This window comes from Erigeron canadensis, chromosome 4 (genome assembly GCF_010389155.1).
Source record: "Erigeron canadensis isolate Cc75 chromosome 4, C_canadensis_v1, whole genome shotgun sequence".
In the NCBI taxonomy this organism is placed as follows: domain Eukaryota; kingdom Viridiplantae; phylum Streptophyta; class Magnoliopsida; order Asterales; family Asteraceae; genus Erigeron; species Erigeron canadensis.
In genome coordinates this window covers 42,136,944-42,156,392 of record NC_057764.1, presented here as the reverse complement: position 1 = coordinate 42,156,392, position 19,449 = coordinate 42,136,944, and the positions used below count along the sequence as shown (strand labels likewise).

General features: G+C 33.9%; 3 protein-coding genes across 4 annotated transcripts; 1 reads left to right on the top strand and 2 right to left on the bottom strand.

The window, feature by feature from the left end:
- The first annotated feature begins 308 nt into the window (after positions 1 to 308).
- On the top strand, positions 309 to 7,985 carry LOC122596642 (protein BLISTER). Of its 2 annotated transcripts, none has more exons than XM_043769255.1 (13): positions 309 to 695; positions 2,170 to 2,722; positions 3,066 to 3,559; positions 3,738 to 3,857; positions 3,982 to 4,047; positions 4,197 to 4,307; positions 4,742 to 4,818; positions 5,078 to 5,145; positions 5,978 to 6,091; positions 6,256 to 6,431; positions 6,521 to 6,589; positions 6,923 to 7,078; positions 7,476 to 7,985. In XM_043769255.1, exons 1-13 carry the CDS (start codon positions 627 to 629, stop codon positions 7,551 to 7,553), a joined length of 2,151 nt encoding a protein of 716 aa, XP_043625190.1. In that variant the 5' UTR covers positions 309 to 626; the 3' UTR covers positions 7,554 to 7,985. The 2 variants fall into 2 exon arrangements, with proteins under 2 accessions (XP_043625190.1, XP_043625189.1); XM_043769254.1 differs by having other exon boundaries at positions 310 to 695; positions 6,253 to 6,431.
- Positions 7,986 to 9,363: 1,378 nt separating this feature from the next.
- Positions 9,364 to 10,813, bottom strand: LOC122598388 (NADPH-dependent aldehyde reductase 1, chloroplastic-like). The gene is made up of 4 exons (XM_043770983.1): positions 10,691 to 10,813; positions 10,178 to 10,554; positions 9,695 to 10,053; positions 9,364 to 9,571 (listed from the first exon to the last, which is right to left on the bottom strand). Exons 1-4 carry the CDS (start codon positions 10,811 to 10,813, stop codon positions 9,549 to 9,551), a joined length of 882 nt encoding a protein of 293 aa, XP_043626918.1. The 3' UTR covers positions 9,364 to 9,548.
- A 1,014-nt stretch (positions 10,814 to 11,827) lies between these two features.
- Positions 11,828 to 16,246, bottom strand: LOC122598045 (peroxiredoxin-2F, mitochondrial). Its single transcript, XM_043770651.1, has 5 exons — positions 15,935 to 16,246; positions 15,801 to 15,830; positions 13,192 to 13,350; positions 12,869 to 12,963; positions 11,828 to 12,117 (listed from the first exon to the last, which is right to left on the bottom strand). The coding sequence occupies exons 1-5, from the start codon at positions 16,127 to 16,129 to the stop codon at positions 12,012 to 12,014; spliced, it is 585 nt and encodes a 194-aa protein (XP_043626586.1). The 5' UTR covers positions 16,130 to 16,246; the 3' UTR covers positions 11,828 to 12,011.
- Between the last annotated feature and the right edge of the window lie 3,203 nt (positions 16,247 to 19,449).

The following is a 19,449-nucleotide window of genomic DNA, read 5'->3' as shown; positions in this document are numbered from 1 at the left end:
TGTAGGCTTGTGGCGTCTAAAGATTACATGTGATTCGATTGCCTAAGGGGTTACTTTTAGCCTGTTGATCATTCTGTGTGGAATATTTGGACGATTGACCAGTAAAAAAAAAGGATTAAATTAAATTTAAAATATAATACCGTGCGTAATATAATCACATTAATTCATCAACCAAAATATATTTCACCAGCAAGACAAGAAGTAAGTAATAGGACGTGACGTCCCTCCAACATATACATCATACATACAGTCGTATCAGTAACGGAATTATTTTTATTTTTACGCATATTTTTTGTATTTTATAAAAAAAATAGAATAAACAAAAGAAAACGAAAATCGGCAGAGGGGGAGAGAAACTCACAGAGATCCTAATTCTGCCACCTAAAACTCATCCGACACCGCCCCACCCTCTCCCTCTCCGATCAGATCCGACCCGCCCATTTTAAATTTCTGCATTTTGTTTTTCTCTTTTTTAAATTTAATTTAATTAGGGTTTATCCCCCCACCCCACCCAACCACCCAAATTTGTATAGATAAACAATAATAATTCTAATTTGTGTATAGATATACATATATAAACTTCAGCCCATCAAAAATTCCGATCCAAAACAATATTTTGTGATTGAATGGCATCGGATCAAATAATACCAAATTCCACCAAGAAGCAACAACAATTAGAAGCTGGCAAGAAAAAGGTAATTTTCAACTTTCTTTTTAAATTTTTTGTTTTTTTTATTGTTATTGTTATAAAATTTCCATATTGCATTTTGTGTATATTGTAAATGTGCAATGTAATTTATAAAATTTGGGTATTTTATAATCTTAGGTAAAGTAATTCATATCGAATGATAATTATTTGATCACAATTGAAGTATAATCGGATTCAAGTTTCTTGCTTTACTAAGATGGTTGGTGGTTTATCCGAAAATCGTCGTCTTTTCGATATAATAGTTAGTGATTTATTGTATTAAGCCATATGTGAAATGAGATTGTCTTATACGTAGAGACGTTGTTTTAACTCGATAGTGATTCCAGTTGTAATTAATGTTAAGAAAGTTATACTGTGATGCCGTTTCAGAACTCAGAATCATAACGTAAGGGTTGTCGAGATTCACTAAGAATGTTGGGTGTAGTTATGTAGTAGCTAACGAGATCCTTGTCGAGTTGTGGTTGGTCATGGCTGCATTAGCTTCATAGGGAACCTGTAAGGTACCACCGTACCAGGTTCTTATTTCATTTACCGTAATGCCTTTTAGACTCAAAATTGATTTATTCAACATTTCAACGCAGCTATACTTTTTAGAAAAGAAGATGATAATTTGTTGTTGTTGATTGGATAGTAAGGTTTGGTGGATGATTGATAGGCAATTGCAAGTTTGCAACTTCTCTACGGTCTTTATGTGTGCCTTTTAGGCCCCTTCTCCTGAATTAAAAGTACCCATTAATGTATTACACTTTTGATAGCTTTGACTTACGACTTTAGCTCTGTTAGGTTCATATAAACTGCCTTACATGTTAAAGAGGTTTTTTCTCGAACAGACATGTTAAAGAGGTTAGCACGTTTTTCCAGCCCATAGAATTGTTTTGGTGTTTTCTACTGGCATTTATATATTTGTTGCAATACCATCTTGCTATGAGAAGCTACTTTATCCTCTGCTATCTATCAGTATCCTACATAGTTGTAATTGATGGATAATGATCCTTTGTTTTCACTGGGTGGCTGTTTGGAGTTGATTATCTGATTACTTCATTTTGAAATCACAATAATCAGTTTTTGGTGTTTGATGAAACATATTTTGCTTCAAATAGGGGTCAAAGAGCTTGTGATAATCACTTTCATGATAGCTGCAACAGAAAAGATTTGATAATGGTTAACTAAATATTATGAATTTACCCCTTATTCATCCTTACGTGATCAGAACTTGCCAAATACTCCAACATTTGCTTATTTAAGTACAACTTTAAACACCTCATGGACCTATTTTGTAACAACTTATCATCCTTCCCTAATTATTTGATGTCACATAATCACTTTCAAAGCATACATTCGAAACTTCCCCTTAATGTGTGCCTAATCGAAGCACTTAATTACATTCAACGGGTCACGTTTCTGTTGTGTTTATATGTATGATGCTTATTCAATGCTCTGTGCTTGTTTTTCTTTTACAGCTAGAGGAGTTCCGTAAGAAGAGAGCCAAAAAAGCTGCATCTAATAATTCTGCCCCTTCTGCTAATGGAGATGTTCGTGAGACGAAACCTACAGTTTCTGATACTGCTCAGCTAACTGATGGTATATCTGATTCAGGTTCAGTATCTCATGTCGGAAAAACTGAACAGGAAACAATAGATGTTCATGAAGTCGAACCCAATGTGAATCCTATAAGCAGTTCTAGTAGACCTTCTTCAAGTCCAGTGCAGACGTATTCAACTGATTGGAAGTTGGACCAGAATATGCCTTCTTCTGGGGTGCATCCCGAAAACAACAAAGCACTTCATCTTCCAGAAGATAATATACGTAGCAATATAAACCATTTTAGTAATAGAAGGCAGGAAGATGCCCTTAAAAATAATAGTGATGATCATTTAAATAATTATAACTCTGCAATACCTGTTATCACTCAAGCCTCAGTTACTGAGTCTTCTCCCGAGAGATCTCATGGTTCTTCGTTCCCACACAACTTAAGTCACGCTGAGCAACAAGCTAATGGCCCAACATACAGAGGTAATTTATGTTCTTAATCTTTTTACGAATATGCAAAATTTTGTCAATTTGCTCATGAATTCAGGTTGTTAATATCTCAATGGGTAAGTAGCTTTAAAGGGAATGAGTTGAAAGTTGCCTTAACTGTATATGTAATGCATAAAGCCTCCTAACTTTTTAATTCAATAATTTGGTTTGTTATCGAAATACTTTTTGTAGTCCTAGTTAACTATTTGTGGAAGTGTACATCTTTTAGACAAAAGGTGCCTAGTGTTACCTGCTATTTAACCTACCTGACTTGTCCATCTTGCCACCTGTAGTAAATTTATGTAGTGTTTACTTTTACCATTTCTTCAACTTTCAGATTCTTCCTCTGAAGCCAGGAAAACAATACAAGGTATGCTGGATAATCGCTATACCCCGGTGTTTTCAGCGGATGATTGGAACAATAAGAACCTTGTTGATCGCCCAGCCACTGAAAGCAGTTCATCTGCATGGTCACCTGAGTCTATATCTACAAGCTTCAGATCTGAAGCGATACCCACATATAATAAGACATCCACATTACCCAGCTTAGCTGGAAGAAGATCTCGTCCATCTTTCTTGCATTCTATTCCCATGTCTAGAAATTCTTCAAATTCTCTTTCAGATGCGGAGACAGATAAAGCTCACCCATTCGGTTCAAAAGTTCATCCTATGGATGCTCCTGTTTCATCTAACGTTCAAAGTTTCATGAACTCTTCTGTTGCTAATGTCGGTGATGACCTTTCTAGGCAGGGTATGTATGACTTTGATATGTCAAGGAGTAACAATTTCAATTCTACCAAACAGAATGAAGATTTTGCTGCTTTAGAACAGGTTGTATATCTTTGCTTACTAATTTCTATTAGCAACTCTTCACCTGATTTATAGTTATGTAACTTGTCTGAGAAGGTTTTGTGGCTGTGTGCATGGTTCAGTATTATATGAATTGCTAACTTGTTTTCTTTGCTACATATTTGAAATTCCTTGCTTTAATTTCAACTTCTTTGAGCAGCATATTGAAGACTTGACACAAGATAAGTTCTCTTTGCAAAGAGCTCTTGAGGCGTCTCGAGTTCTTGCGGAGTCTTTAGCCACCGAAAACTCAGCACTTACAGATACTTACAACCAACAGGTAGGAAATATTGTCTTGACATGGTTTTTCTGAGTTTTCCCAATTCTAAGCATGCCTTCATCTTGGTAAGGTTTTATGGTTCCAATAAATTTTTCATCTATGTTTATCTCTTGATCTTTTGCAGGGAAGTATTGTCAACCAATTAAAGGCTGATATGGAGATATTGCAAAATGAAATTAAGACTCAGCTGGTTAGTATTTTATACTAGATTCTGTACCAGTTGTGATTTTGTGACATTAATCCTCCAAGCTGAATATCTATAAGTTACTGCCACATGTTTTGTTTTGATAGCTTATGTATTTCCATGTCCTTTTTTCCTCATTTGTGTTATGTGACTAGGTGGAACTTGAGGCTGTAAGGACTGAGTATGGGAATGCACAGTTAGAATGTAATGCAGCTGATGAACGTGCCAAGTTATTGGCTTCTGAGGTTATTGAATTAGAAGAGAAGGTACTACAAAGTACAAACCCGAGGTGTCTTATGAAAATACTTTATATAGGTAGCAAAATGGGTGGGTCCCCGCTGGTTAGCTGACGGGTCAAAACGTGTTTGATTCAAAATGAGTAACCTTTTGGTATGGCCGTATGGGTCAAAATATTGGGCCATGAACACATGTCCAGATGGAGTTAGTAAGTAATGATTGCATATTTTATATCATTTCCACAGTAGTCTGTTTTGAAAAGATTCATTGGTTCTACAGGTTCTCTGCATGAAAGGTATGCCTTGGGTGACTTTAGATGTTTATCCCTGCAAGTTATTTTTTATCTGACTCATCGGAGATAAACATAATTTGAGTGAATAATTTATAAGTAAATGAGTTAAAATGGCATATCTTTATTTGGCCTGTCTATGCTAGTTCTTTAGCAAATGTCTTTCTTTTGTAGGCACTCAGACTGAGGTCTAATGAGCTTAAACTACAGAGACAGTTGGAAAACTTGGAAGCTGAAATGTCCTCACAGAAGTACGGTCTGAGCTTAAGACTTTAAAGTACTATTCTGTTATTGTAATTTTGATAATATATATTTTCTAAGTAGGATTTACATAAGTAATATAATACTATTTGAGGAATCAGAAATAAAGCAATATCATATCTTTCATTCATGCCTTATAAGCAAACAGATATTTTTTTCTCTGTGAAATAGATTGGCTTAGTCTGAACCTCCCTATTGTTTTATTGCCATTCCGTTAGATTTGAAAGTTCGTATTTATAAAATCTCCAGGAGAAGAATATCTAGCCTGGAGAAGGATCTTCAAGATCGGCAGTCTACAATTGAAGCTCTACAAGAAGGTATTTTTACTTGTTTACTTCTCACCATTTTACATTGAAAGAACCTCAAGTCAATGAAACAGATAGACCAAACAAGTCAAATGATTTTAAGACTTACATAACCAATTAAATGATGATCACCTTTTGAGATACAGTGTAATTGAACTTAGGTTTATCTTTTCAATACATAACATAATAAAATATCTTAAGAGTACCATGGTAGACGATTGATACTTCAAATGTTTGTTCACTGCTTATTTTTGTGTTAGATGATTATGAAAAGCGAGGAATTGTATAATTTTTATTTTGTATAGAAGGTTACCTTGGATGGTGGTTACTTGTTATCACACACCGAAGTATCAAAATACGTGATCCATAATGTATTTATCTAAATATTCAGGGTTTTAGTTAATTTCTCAATAACCAGGATTGGTCGTATTTTTTACACTTGATAGGGTTTAAGTTCGTGTCATTTGCTTTTGGTCACATCAGAAATGATTTTTGACCTTTGTTTTATATGTATAACTGTTAGGCTACTGATATACTGGTTATAATTTTGAGAGTCAAATTAGTGAGGAGACAACATTGTGTTTCTCAACAGTTATTGCTTTGACAAATGATAATAACCACATGGCTGTATCATGTTGAAACTTGGAATATTATGTTCATTTGTGATGCATACATTGTTGCCACTAGAATTTAGATCTATCATTATGATATCCTTGCTCTGTGGGATTATCATCTCAATTGCATGCTGTGATTCCGAAGATTAGATTTATAGACAATTATAGTTTTCATCATTAGTTGAGATGTTCATGAGTTCAGCTGATTTTCTTGTTACTCTTTTGCCCAGAGAAGAAGCTAATGCAGTCCAAATTGTTGAAAGCTCCTACAACTAGGAATTTGGTTGATCCAAAGAAGAGTCCAACCTCTAGAAAGGAAGCATCAACTTCTACAGATGATCTTGGTATGTTATTAAGTAATCTATTATAGAATACAGAAAAAGTAGTAAATATACTAAATAATATTTAGGAAAAATTATTGTACAAGATATTATAGAAATCTTATATTACCTAGTAGTATCTCCTTCACACCTAAACTTGCATCTTTTTATCATTCTTGATTCAGTAGATGAAAGTGAAGATGCTTTACCTGGTACCACAAACTTTGCAACACAAGCTACTGTTGGTCAAAGTGATGCCTCCAGTACCTCACTAATTAGGAATTTTGGTCTTGAAGTTTCCTCTTCTAGTATACCTTCAGATCAAATGAGAACGATTCAGAATATAAACACATTAATATCTGAGGTAGTCTCCGTAAAAGGTTCTATCCGTGATCATACAAAAAATTGCTTGTGATCCAACTGACTAATGCTCTTATGTTTGTCTGGTTCCAGTTAACATTGGAAAAAGAGGAGTTGGTGCAAGCGTTGTCTACCGAATCATCTCTAAGTTCCAAGTTGAAGGTATGTTTTGATACATAGGATACATGGGTCAGATCTTCATGTTTTTCTGAATGTACACATGGATAGCTGTATCTTCAATCTGTTCTTTTATGTAGTCTTTATATTATGTTTATAAAGACACAAAAATGGATGTTTTCTATTGCTAATCTGTGAAATATATTGCCATGAAAGTGTGCTGGGGGTATCAAAAACCATGCTTATGCATCTCCTGTACGAGTTTTGAAGAAGCAATGCACCCTATTGAATATATACGATTAACACAGCATCATATCATATGTGCTGGCATGTTGTGCTCCACAAATAATTAATCTATCTTTTTTTTTTTTTTTGAAGAGTTTGAACAAGGAATTATCCCAGAAACTTGAAGTTCAAACACAAAGATTAGAGTTGTTGACTTCTCAGAGTATGGCGAGCGATAATAATTCTGCAAGAAAGTCTCCTCCTCGTACTATGTTAGACAATACTCCCTATGCCGATGAAGGTGATGAGGTACATACACACTGCCTTCTGTTACAAATATATATAGTTACATGTGGTTGTAGCAAACATTTAGTTACTTATAATTTGAACAATCAGGTCTACTTTATTACTAGGAGAGGCTGGAAGAGGTTGATTTTGCCAAAGTGTATTTTAAATCCAAAAAACCACCCAGATCACTTTATTAAAAAGTTCGAATCATAAATGGCACATTAATTTATCATAAAAAGATGTTTTTTGGGACACAAGTATTGAGTCAAAACAAGGCCCAGCCCACTTATAAATACATTTTTGGCCTTTTGCCCAGCTTGTCCAATGATCTGCCCATTTCACAACTTGTAGACTGTAGGTCTGTAGGTACGATAGACTTCATCGCCACATATGTTAAACTATTTTTTTTACTGGGTAGGTGGTGGAAAGAGTTCTTGGATGGGTAATGAAGCTCTTTCCTGGAGGGCCATCGAGGCGGCAAACTAAGCATCTTTAAGCACCGCAGCTCAAAATGCTTGGTGTTCAGCATGTCACAGTCCATATCTCTTTTCCCTTGGTGATCACCATTTGGAGGTGCAATTTCATCTCCGCGGTAAATCTGGCAAATACAGCGTTTCCATGTTGTTTTGGATGTGGGAATACAAAGAGTATACACTGCACTGAAGATGCAAGTGTAAAATCAATGCTTTTATAGCTTATATAATCTTTTGTAAAAGATCTTTTTTTCACATATATGTTTTCTTTTTATGATTTACACAGGTAGTTTTGTTTGAAATGTTTATATTGTATTTTGGTGAGCAAGTTATACATATTGAGTGGTCTTTAAGGCGGTCATTGTTTTGTTAAAAAACTTGCCACAAAATCTGTATTGGAATCTGGAAAAAGAATATCTTCAATCAAATGTACCTGGTATTTGGATTGTCGGTAATCTTTTTAGGGTTTCAATGTCTGGATGCAAATTATAGAAGCACCAAATTTATGTAATGATTCCAACTTCAAAGTGCAAATATAAAGTTCCCAGCTTGAAATGCTTCCATTCTGGTCCATGGTTATCATAATAAACTGCATCCTCTTCATCCACTAAATAAAGAAAAATGATATTTGTACAATCGTTTTTAATTAATGTGCCACCATGTATTGTAAAGTTTTTAATTAATGTGCCACCATGTATACATTGTAAAGCTCACTGTATAAGCCGGTAATATACAGCAGCTGTGGTATATTAATAAAAAAAATGATGTGAATATCACTTCCTCTAAATAAAACGTTCAGTCATTCATTTGAACTTGTCAAACTATGATATGAAAATACAGTTGCTAAAGGTGAAACAAGAAAATATTGATTCAATCCAAGTCCTAGCAGGTATTGTTTTTTCTTTTTTGAATGGTGATGTCAAAATTAAGACACAGCTTTTAAGTAAATAATTAGGTATAAGTGTGATGTTTCGTGTAAAAGCAAACTCTCCAATTATTGTGACCAAATCATGAATAAAATCTTTAAATTTTGTGACCAGAGTATAAAAGTTTATGATCAACCGCGGCCATTTGGTGATGGTGAAGTTATTTGCAAAAGATTTTATCGACCATCTTGTTTGCAAGCACCTAGAGAAAATATCTATTCATCCAAAACTTCTATAAATCACACCAAAAAAGATCCAAAACTGACTTTACTTCTTTGGTGAAATACATTGTTAGTAGGAGTAAATCCCAATATTTAATTGACTTTCTCTATATATTAAAACCAACATACATATTACAACAACTTAGGGACAAGATACTTGTACCAATCCCTTTTACATATTACTACAACTTAGGCATAGTGCACATATACCACTTTCATTGCATCTTTTACAACTTCATCAGCCTAGAACTATCCAGATGACTTCACAGTTTTAACAACACAGGGTCACAAACATATGGAAAAAAAAAATTAATGAAAAAAGAGAAAAATAACTATCATCCTCCTCTCTCCAAGCATCCTCCTTTGTGGAAACCGTAACTAAGTTTCAAAGTAATTACTTAATTACTTACCTTGTGACTATTACTCGAACATTCGGAAAAATCTCAATGTATAACGATAAAGCCTTAGCATGTACTCTAAAACAGAATTACGTGCTCTAGAGCACGTCCGTTACAAATATTTATTAAAAAAAAAAAAAAAAAAAACGTTTAACAGTAAATAATTGAAAATGTTTCTTAAGTTGATCCCTAGACATGAAATAAAATGACAAAATAGAAGTCAACATATACTTCATCATGGAGCAGCGCGCAGATACAAGTAACTATGATAGTATGATACCAAGACAATTGCCAAACATCACATTTTTATTCATACATAGATATGTATGTTATACATGCATATACATAATATATACTCCGTATTTATTTATAGCTATATATATCAACATCTCATCCCTTTGCATACAAAAAACAACTTCAAACCATACTCCCTAATTTAAAGCTCATAATCCCCCACTTGCAAACAGCTTCCTTCAAGCATTCACAACCATGCCACCTGCATATATACAAGCCAAAAACAAAATGCAAAAATTGATCACAATCAACCAAAACACATAAAAATAGTATTAAAAAAAAATTACAAAATGTCAAAAAACTACTACTAGTGACAAAAATGTACCATTGGGGTGGAGGACTTGGCCCGTAAAGTAAGACGAGTCGTCATCACAAGCCAAAAACACAAAAGACGGTGCAATCTCATACGGCTGCCCGGCTCTCTTCATCGGGCACTCGGACCCGAACTTGGAAGACTTGTCTTCGGTAAAAGAAGACGGTATCAACGGGGTCCAGACAGGGCCAGGTGCAACTCCATTCACTCGGATTTTTCTGGGGGCCATTTGTAATGCAAGAGCTCTAATGAAGGACACAATGGCTCCCTTTGTAGAAGTGTAGTCCAACAATGTGGCGTTTCCTTTGTAGGCATTAACCGATGTTGTACAAATGATGCTGCTTCCTTCTTTCATGTGCTTCAATGCATGCCTATATACATATATATTTCCAAAAATCATTTTTGTATCAGACCACATGTTTTTAAAGTTTATTCACGAGTGAGTATAAAAATATGGTTAATTAGAAGGAACGGAACTTTGTGTTAATTGGTTACCTTGTTAAGAAGAAGTGGGAGTAAATATTGGTTCTAAAGACCCTATCAAGCCAAGTTTCATCGATTTCTTCAACCGAACGGGACTCGTATTGCTCAGCTGCATTGTTCACCAACACATCGATGCACCCATATTTCCCAACCACTTCATCCACAACCGCTTTGCAGTTGTTATCAAATCCTAAATCGGTGGGTACCGCAATCGGGTCTTTTGAATCTTTGGTTTTGGCCTCGTTGATGATTTTCAAAGTGTCGGCTGCATCTTTGTCTTCACGACCTTTTACATAAGTGAAAGCCACAGTTGCACCTTCTTTTGCAAAGCAATAGCATACCGCCCTTCCGATTCCCGAATCTCCTCCAGTCACTAAACCCACCTTACCCTATACGTACATATATCCAATTAAGAGATATATAGTAAACAAATTAGTAGTATTAAATTACCAATCTAGCTAACATATTTTTTTCAAATATAAAAATAAAAAAGAGAATGAAATGAGAGAAATAAACAAGTATTACTCTGAGTTTGTCAGCGGGTTTGTAATTGGGGTTGATGAATTGTGGGATGGGATCCATGACATGTTCTTTCCCTGGCTGTCTCTCTTGTTTTTGGGGTGGAAACTGCTTATCTCCTGACGACATTTTTATGTTAGCAAATGACTGATTTCTCTCTTAAACCACCAACGAAATATAAATATAAGATTGAACTGAAACAAAGAGTACATACGTGATGGATGGGTGAAGTGAATATATATGAAGTGGTGCGATGGGAAGATTTAAAAGGGTGCAAGTGTGTTGCTTATATGCCACGTGGTCACCACGTGGCTGGCTTACCTTTTATATATGTAAAAGGATGTATGACCAAGTTGTAATGATCTACAATGTTACATAGGTGCAGTGTCACTCTCTCATGCGTACGTGTCAGAACAAGGGTGTTGACCGCCAACTGTACACCATCATCTTGTTTTAGATTGTACCTTACCACGTTTTAGAACTTGGTTTTGAGTTAATTCGGGACTTCGGGTTCGGTTGATTTGATCGATTTTGTAAAATGAAAATTGAAAGTGACTCGTAATAAAGTTGAAAATGCTTAACCTTGTATCGACAATTGATCCCGGATCTCTTTAGGAAAGGATTAGCATGGCCCCCAAGACTGCTACTCAATTACAATTTGATAAAGAGCACACGTAGAGGTGGGCAAAAACAGATTTTAACCCAACCCGATTCAAACTGGTTTGAACCCGGTATTAGGTCAAACATGGACCCTTTTTTTTTTTTTTTATTTGTTGTCAAAAACCAAACCATTTCAACCCGGTCCAAAACCCAAACCGATTTCAAATTGCCAGGTTTTCCAAAGAACCAATTTTGGTCAAACCTGGGTTTGACCGGGTTCAGATTCGGGTTTCTTCCCCAGGTTATGTTTCGAGTTCAGGTTTTCCCCCACCTCTAAGCACACGCAAGGCAAAACATGAATAAAATCTACGCTATATATGCAACCAATATCTATGCTTTATTTAGTTGATGGTAACTTCATATACTGACATAATAATAACAAAAAGGCATTTTGACTGGCACTATTTGAAATGACATATCAACCAACATATTGTAAGTTCAACTACAATCACCAAAAGTAGCAAATCACAAGACGGGTGAACATTCGTTCAAAACATCTTCATTCTGGGATTGGTTCACTAATGGTTACACTTATGATTTGTGATACTGGGTGTTGTATCCCATGAATTACAAAGAAAGATGATATAGCACAGTCGAATACATGTATTGCATTATTCAGGAGTTCCCTTTTCCAAGTTTAGACTGTAAAACTAACAAAAACATCATTCTATATCTGCCCCAAAATCACCTCGCCACCAGAAACCTTGAAGTCAGACGGAACATTTTCCACATTCAAAGACTTAACCTTGCCGTCCTCCACAAATGCTGACCATCTGAGAAATATGCAAAAATATTTGCAACTGAAAACATGGATATAAATACATGGAGCATACAAAGATTAGGCTTACTGCTAGACACAATATCATGCGTCTTGGCAGCAAACTGGACTCATTGGATAATCAGGTTTGTGTAGTCATGGGTACATTTAGTGCAACTTAAGATGAGCTGAGGTTGACCCAAAACCATTTTTGTCCATTTATTTGTAAAAAGATATAGATGTTTAATGTGTTAAAAATGATCACAAAAACTATACCATTACAATAACAACACTAATGATTTTGAATACAACTGTCAACCGTCTATGGCATTTGTAAACAACGAGTATATAAAGCCTTTCAGGGGGAAAAAAGAAGCTCAGAGTATATCTTTTCGACCACATGCAAAGGGGATGACCTTCTACCCCTTTGATGAATTAAAACTTTAGCTAAAATTTTGAGCTGACTCATTGGAACAAAAACATTACACAAATCAAACAAAGAGGTTGCCACCTACGAGTATTCTCATTTTTCTGACTGTGCAACAAGATTGATACAAAATTCAGGCAGAAATATCTATTCCACTCATCAAACTACTGATATTGTATTAATCTGAAGACTTTCATGAGTTGCAGAATGATAGAACTTGAAATGAAATTTGATTATAAAGTATTAGCTCAAGAACGAAAATAATAAGTGGACACCTTTTTACAGGATGGATAGAGTTAAATGTACTGCATATAAAGAGCTAGAAAAATTAGACCCATACCTAGTCGAGCGATGCCCAAGCAAAGCAGAGCTGAGATCTAACTCTAGGTCCAAGCTCTTGTGGAATTTACCATCAAAGTCTCCGTAGAACTCAATCTGCATTAATATTTAACAAAGCAATTAGTTATCCATGTAACAATAAAATAACCTCGTGTTATTTATAACATTGTAATCAACAACATATGTATCAGTTTCTTTCCTCATTACTTTCATTGTTAGTTCTTGGAACATCACACAAGCAATGATAGAAAATTATAACGAGCGTAATCTCAAGGGTTATTAGCGAGATGGAAAAAAAAAAACAAGACACTGAGAGCAGCTTACCGCTTCTTTGGCTTCAAGCTTTTCAGCCCAGCCATTCATGGTGTACGGATCATTAACAGATACACATATCACTGAATCTACACCCTTAGCCTGGAATTTATCGATGTTCTTCTTGTAACTTGGAACATGCTGAGCAGTACAAACTCCTGTGAATGCCCCCTGCAAATGTAGAGATTCCCAAAAGTAAAAATAAATTATCTTTTATCATGATAGTTATAGATGAGTGCTCTAACTGCAACTGGTAACCCTACCACGTATACCTTGAAGAATTTCAAGTATATCATAACTTTGCTCTTACGCAATTTATAACTACAAGTAACAATTCTCAACTAAAGAAATTTAAGTTTTACATACAATTTGCTTATATTAGCAATATCAAAGATTTTCTTTTTAAATCTAAAGAAACTAATGTTACTACACGTTAAGCAAGACAAATAGCAACATGTTTTCTTTGTGTCACGTGTTTATTGCAACTATCTTAATATATTACCACTGGTACAGTTACACTCGACATAAAATATTTTAGTTTTTGACGTTTAGTTAACCTAAAATCTGTACATGTCTATCCTTTAAGATTTCTCAATGGTTGCCAAGCAATTGGTACCTGATAACATTTGACATATATAACTAACAATGAAAGTATCTGGTATCAGCATGCCAGCATTGCCATTACACTACAACAGAAATACAGAATACTATTACTACAACTCTGTGCCACATGTTTACTAGTTTATAGCAACTATCTCGACATATTAGCACAGTAAAGTTGCACTCGATGAAATATATTTTGGTTCTTGACGACTTGTTAATCTAAAATCTGTAAATGTCAGTCGTGGATCAGTTTGTCTTCACTAAAACATATCCTTTAAAATTACCCAAGCGTTGCCAAGTATTAGATATCTGAATACATTTTGAGTTTTTGACAACACGCCAACATACAGATACAGTACAGCAGAACACAGTTATAATCTCATACGGATCAAAGTCGGACTTGGCTCGAGAGAATCTTAATGGTAAACTTTAAAGAGAGAATAAAACACGAAGTATTCTATAGAACAAAAGTTGATACAAATTAGCACAGACACATTTCATTAAGAAAATACTGAAGATAATCAAATTAGACTTAGACAAGGGAAAATGACAGAATTGGAAAAGGCTAAAAGAAATAAAGAAGTAATTGATTCTATATATATCTAACAAGCAATAATGCACATGGGAAGAGCTCAAGAGCTACAACACGGCATTGATTTATTCACATATCATTTGGCTCACTTATCTTGGAGAAAAAGAGAAGAAAGGTAAGCTCATTGTATGGATGAATTAATAAAGCGAGTATAGAACATAGTAACTCAAGTGTGGATAACAGTTTCTTAACGTATTGTAATGTATGAATGCTAATCCATAAACTATAAAATATTTTAAACTCTTGCCCACAATTTAAAAAAGATACAAGTATAATACCTCGACTTACATGCAAGAAAAGATACAGAAAATTTAACAACTAAAGGCATATCATACACTAGAAACCTAAAACAGCGCATGGGCTAAAGTTACATTTTGGAATATGTAGGCTTTATCTAGACTTTACTCTTAACATAATCAAAGCATCCAACAATTTCAGCTTTTATACAGAAAACCAAAAGGAACCCTATGGCGACAAATATATGCCAACAAAGATAACTAGCAACCTTTTTGCGTTGAGACCTACTAACAAAAACAAAAATATTTGAAAACTAATTCCATATCACTCATTCAGCATTCATGGGGATGCCAATTTTCTAAGTTCAGACAACAGCTCATACTAGAAATTGGTAACGTTAAGCAAAACTTTCCTTTAATTAAATAAACGATATGAGATTTATAGCAATGAGAGTTTGGCTAGTGGGAAAAAACTAACCATGTCCTAAAATCTGTAACTTGCAATAAAACTTAACTAGATTACCTGATAAGCTGATATTTCCAAACAATTTCATTTTTGGTAATCATGGTATATTGGTATGCAAGTATCCAACCTATGGCTGACTAATCCATAAGGTCCGAGTCCACAACAATACACACTTGAACCTGGTAAAGCTCTCACAAAGAGAGACTAACATGGCCACACAAAGGTGGGTGCTTTTACAAAACACACATTTTGTACTAATAACTCCCTGCGTTAAAAAACACACGTTTTAGAAAAAAACATCTTATTTTCTATTAAAATAACAATTTCACTTTTATTGTTTACTAAAAGCATTTTTGAGTTTTGTACTAATAACTTAAGACTAGGAGTAGTATGGAAAACTTAGTCATTCATGCCGATTCACTTTTAGTAATAAGCAATTATCAAAATAGTAAGGTGGACACTCATTTTGCGACAGGGGAGTTCTTTTTTATATGTAAAATATTTCAATGTAAAAAATGCTCACTAAATCCTACATGTCAACAAAAAAGCCTATAACTATTATCCCCAAATATTATAACTATGAACAAAAAAAAGTGGCTAACTTTCAGAAAGTATAATAATTCTAGTTACCTATTCCTTCCTAATTCCATATATCACAACTGAACCAAAAATAATATAAAAAACAAAGCTAATTTAATCAAAAAAGGAATAAACAAAAACTTACAGGAAGCCCAAAAATCACAACTTTTTTGCCCTGAAAACATATACAAACAACAAAATCCATTATAATCTTTAGAAACCCATTTCATCGTCAATAAATATATTAATATATATATATATATATATATAGATACAGACCTTGAAAATGTCAGAAAGAGGGGTGGTAGAAAAATTTGAAGAAACACCCTCATCCCAAGTTCTAGCCTTTTGTAAAGAAACATTTGGGGCAGCTGAAACAAGATCTGTCCCAACTGCAACTGATGCAAACCGCCGCCAAGATTGACCTCCGATTGACTTAATCATTGATTGTCGTTTCAACATTGCGGATGCCATTTTTGTTTAGTTTTTTGATTTGATAGGTGTTGATTAGTCCACGGAATGCCACAGAAAAAATGTTCTTGCGTAGCAATAGCAACAGCAATGTGGGTCGGTTTTTGATAAATATTTGACGGTGATGAATTTGTGTAGAATAATATTAATATGAGATATTGGGTTTGTCAAGATGGTTTTGGTTTCATGGGCTCAATGCCTATGAGCCCATAATTTAATTATTAATATCAGATATCTGGGCTAATGGTTTTGGTTTCAAGCGAATAGTTATGGGCTTATGGCGCGTTTACCAAATGTTTTTGAAAAAAATTGAATCCAATCCGCCTAAAGAATTTAAATTTAAATAAATGAAATTTGAGGGAATGTTTTTAGGGGATATATAATATACTGTTAACAACATATTTATTTACTGTTAATGTTTATTAAGTCCTTTTTTTATCTTTAAACCCGTAAATCTTTCCAAGTCTCACATTTAAATTTTTAAATAAGGATATTCATAATCTTTTACGGTGGAGACCATCACGTAGTCAATTCCAAAGAAACATAAGGAAAATGACTCCACCACTTGTACGGCAAGTGTATAACAATTGAATGAATGCTTTCATTTCAACCGCTACTTGTCATGCCAGCGAAAGACGTGTCTTTCATAAATGCTTTTACCGAATAGTGACGTAACTTATACATCTTTCCCAACCAAGATTTATCATCAATGTTATATTTCTTTTTCAAAGCTTCCTAACCTGCTTCAAAATCATTAATATTTTGGCTTTTTACCCACCTATTATATGTGTCCTGAAAATAAAAAGAATCGAGATCGTAATGGTTGAAGGTGATCTAAAACATGCTTTTTAAATGTCAAGCACAAAATCAATGTCTTGTATTAGGAAACACCTTTTGAATTGTTTTACCTATAGCCATATCTTGGTCGGTTATGATTGAAATAGGTGGCCAATCATACATGCATTCCCGAAAATTTTTGAACAACCATGTAAATGTTACCCTAGTTTCATTTTACAATATTGTTGCTCCAAACAAAATAGTTTGTCCATGGTGGTTAACCCCAACAAACGGAGCAAATGGCAAGCTAAACGTATTCATTTTGTAAGTTACATCAAAAACAACAACATCACCAAACTGATTATAAGCTGATTTTGATCTACCATCAGCCCAAAATACACTTTTAGATGTCCCATCAGTGTTCTGGTCTATTGCAAAGTAAAAATCTATATCTACCTTAGCTTTCTCTTGAAAATGCATAATAATTCCATGACACTCTTTGCCACAACAATATTGGGTAGAAATACATAATTTACAACACTAAGAGTACCTTTAGTTCAAATATAGAAAAATCATTACTTAGATTAAACCTAAATATATTTGTTGTTTTTCACTGATTAGGTCAATCATTCTTGAGTCGATCTCATTCCAGCAATCCATGTTAAAATTTATTGGAATAACCATTCTTAAATACTAGGAAATAATTAGATGTATTTGGAATTTGGGCGAGATGAAAATGAAAATCAAATGTATTAGAGATGGACATTAGAAGTTTAATTTGATTTTGGCGCCCGATGAATGTGGGAGTTGAAAGGTTAGCAGGCTTAAGATAAGAATGGACTTAAAAGGCTTAACAATATATATTTCCATGTTTTAATTTTTTAAAGATTAGTACGAAATGAAATTTTGTTTTGCGCCCCAAGGACAAGATTTCATCGATTAAGGAGTTTACATTCCAACAATAAGAGATTTCTTTGTTTTTGAATAACCAAACCATTTAAAAAATGAAATTCAATTTTAATTTCATAATATTTCTATCAAAATATGTAAATTTAAAAAAGAGTAAATCAGCGGGAACCCCTTAGCCTGCGTATGTATTATCACATTTTAGTGTTGTAAATTTTATATGATATTACAACTCCATCTTCCTAAAAGTGTCATCCTAAACATCGAAAGAAATACCTAACCAAGAGACTACCCAATCTCACATACCACAACTTAGGTCTTAAGTTTCTACAAGAAAGAACCTTTGCTCTGATACCATTCTGTAACGCCCCTAACTACTGGAAAGAACTCCTACTCTGATACCATTCTGGAAAAAATATCGTGATCACTAAATAAAATAATTAGTTCCTTGAAATTAAGAAGGCTTAATATTCTCGTCACATTAGCCATGTGCTAAATTCGAGGACGAACTTTTTTAAGGGGGTAAGATTATAATATCCTTCAATTAAAAATAATAATGAATATCGACATAAGTATATGTCTTGTACGTCATATTTAAAATATATGATAGTTGAGAACCTTAGATCGATTTTTGTTCAATTCAATACTAAACTATAAACTATGAAGTTATTAAAAATGTAAACATGCATATTGCATATTTTTGATTTAGGCCAAAGAGTCTATTTATCCAACGGAGAAATTTCAATTTTGTTTCCAAGATACAAAATAGAAATATGTGATACTTTTCCATGATGATCATTTAAAAAAGTATGACACTTTTAATTTTGAAAACAAACATTGATTTGGAATTTACTCCATAACTCTCCATATCTCTTTCATTCATCGCATTTATACACTATACGTGTGTTGGCTCCTGTCATAAGTTAATGGATATATTAAAAAACCCTAACTATTTAAACATTTCATACACATATGTATATATGTATGTATATATCACATATATCTCTTTCGATCACTACTAAAATCTTTTCTTCACCACTGCACTTCTTTCTTTGTTTTATCATTTCTTTCTTTCTCCATGAAAACAGGCATTGGTTTGGGATTTACTTCATATTTTTCCTCTCTCTCTTTCATTCGTCAAATCGATACGCTATATGCATGCTGGCTCCTGCCATAATTTAATAGATATATTAAAAAGAACTAACTACCCAAACATCTCATACACATATACATGTATGTATATATATCACATATATCTCTTTCGATCACTACTAGTTTCTTTTCTTCACCATTGCACTTCTTTCTTTTTTTTCTTAATTTTTTTCTTTCTCCATGAAAACAGGCATTGATTTGGAATCATCTACATATTTTTCCCTCTCTCTATCATTCATCAAATCTATATGCTATACGCATGCTGGCTTCTGCCATAATTTAATGGATTTATTAAAAAACCCTAACTACCCAAACATTTCATACATATATATATATATATATGTATCATATACATGTATGTATATACCAAATATATCTCTTTGAATCACTACTAGCTTATTTTCTTTATCACTCTTTCTTTGTGTATCAACACTTCTTTTTTTCTTTTTTTCTTCATACCACTCATGGCACCCAAAAAGATAAATAAG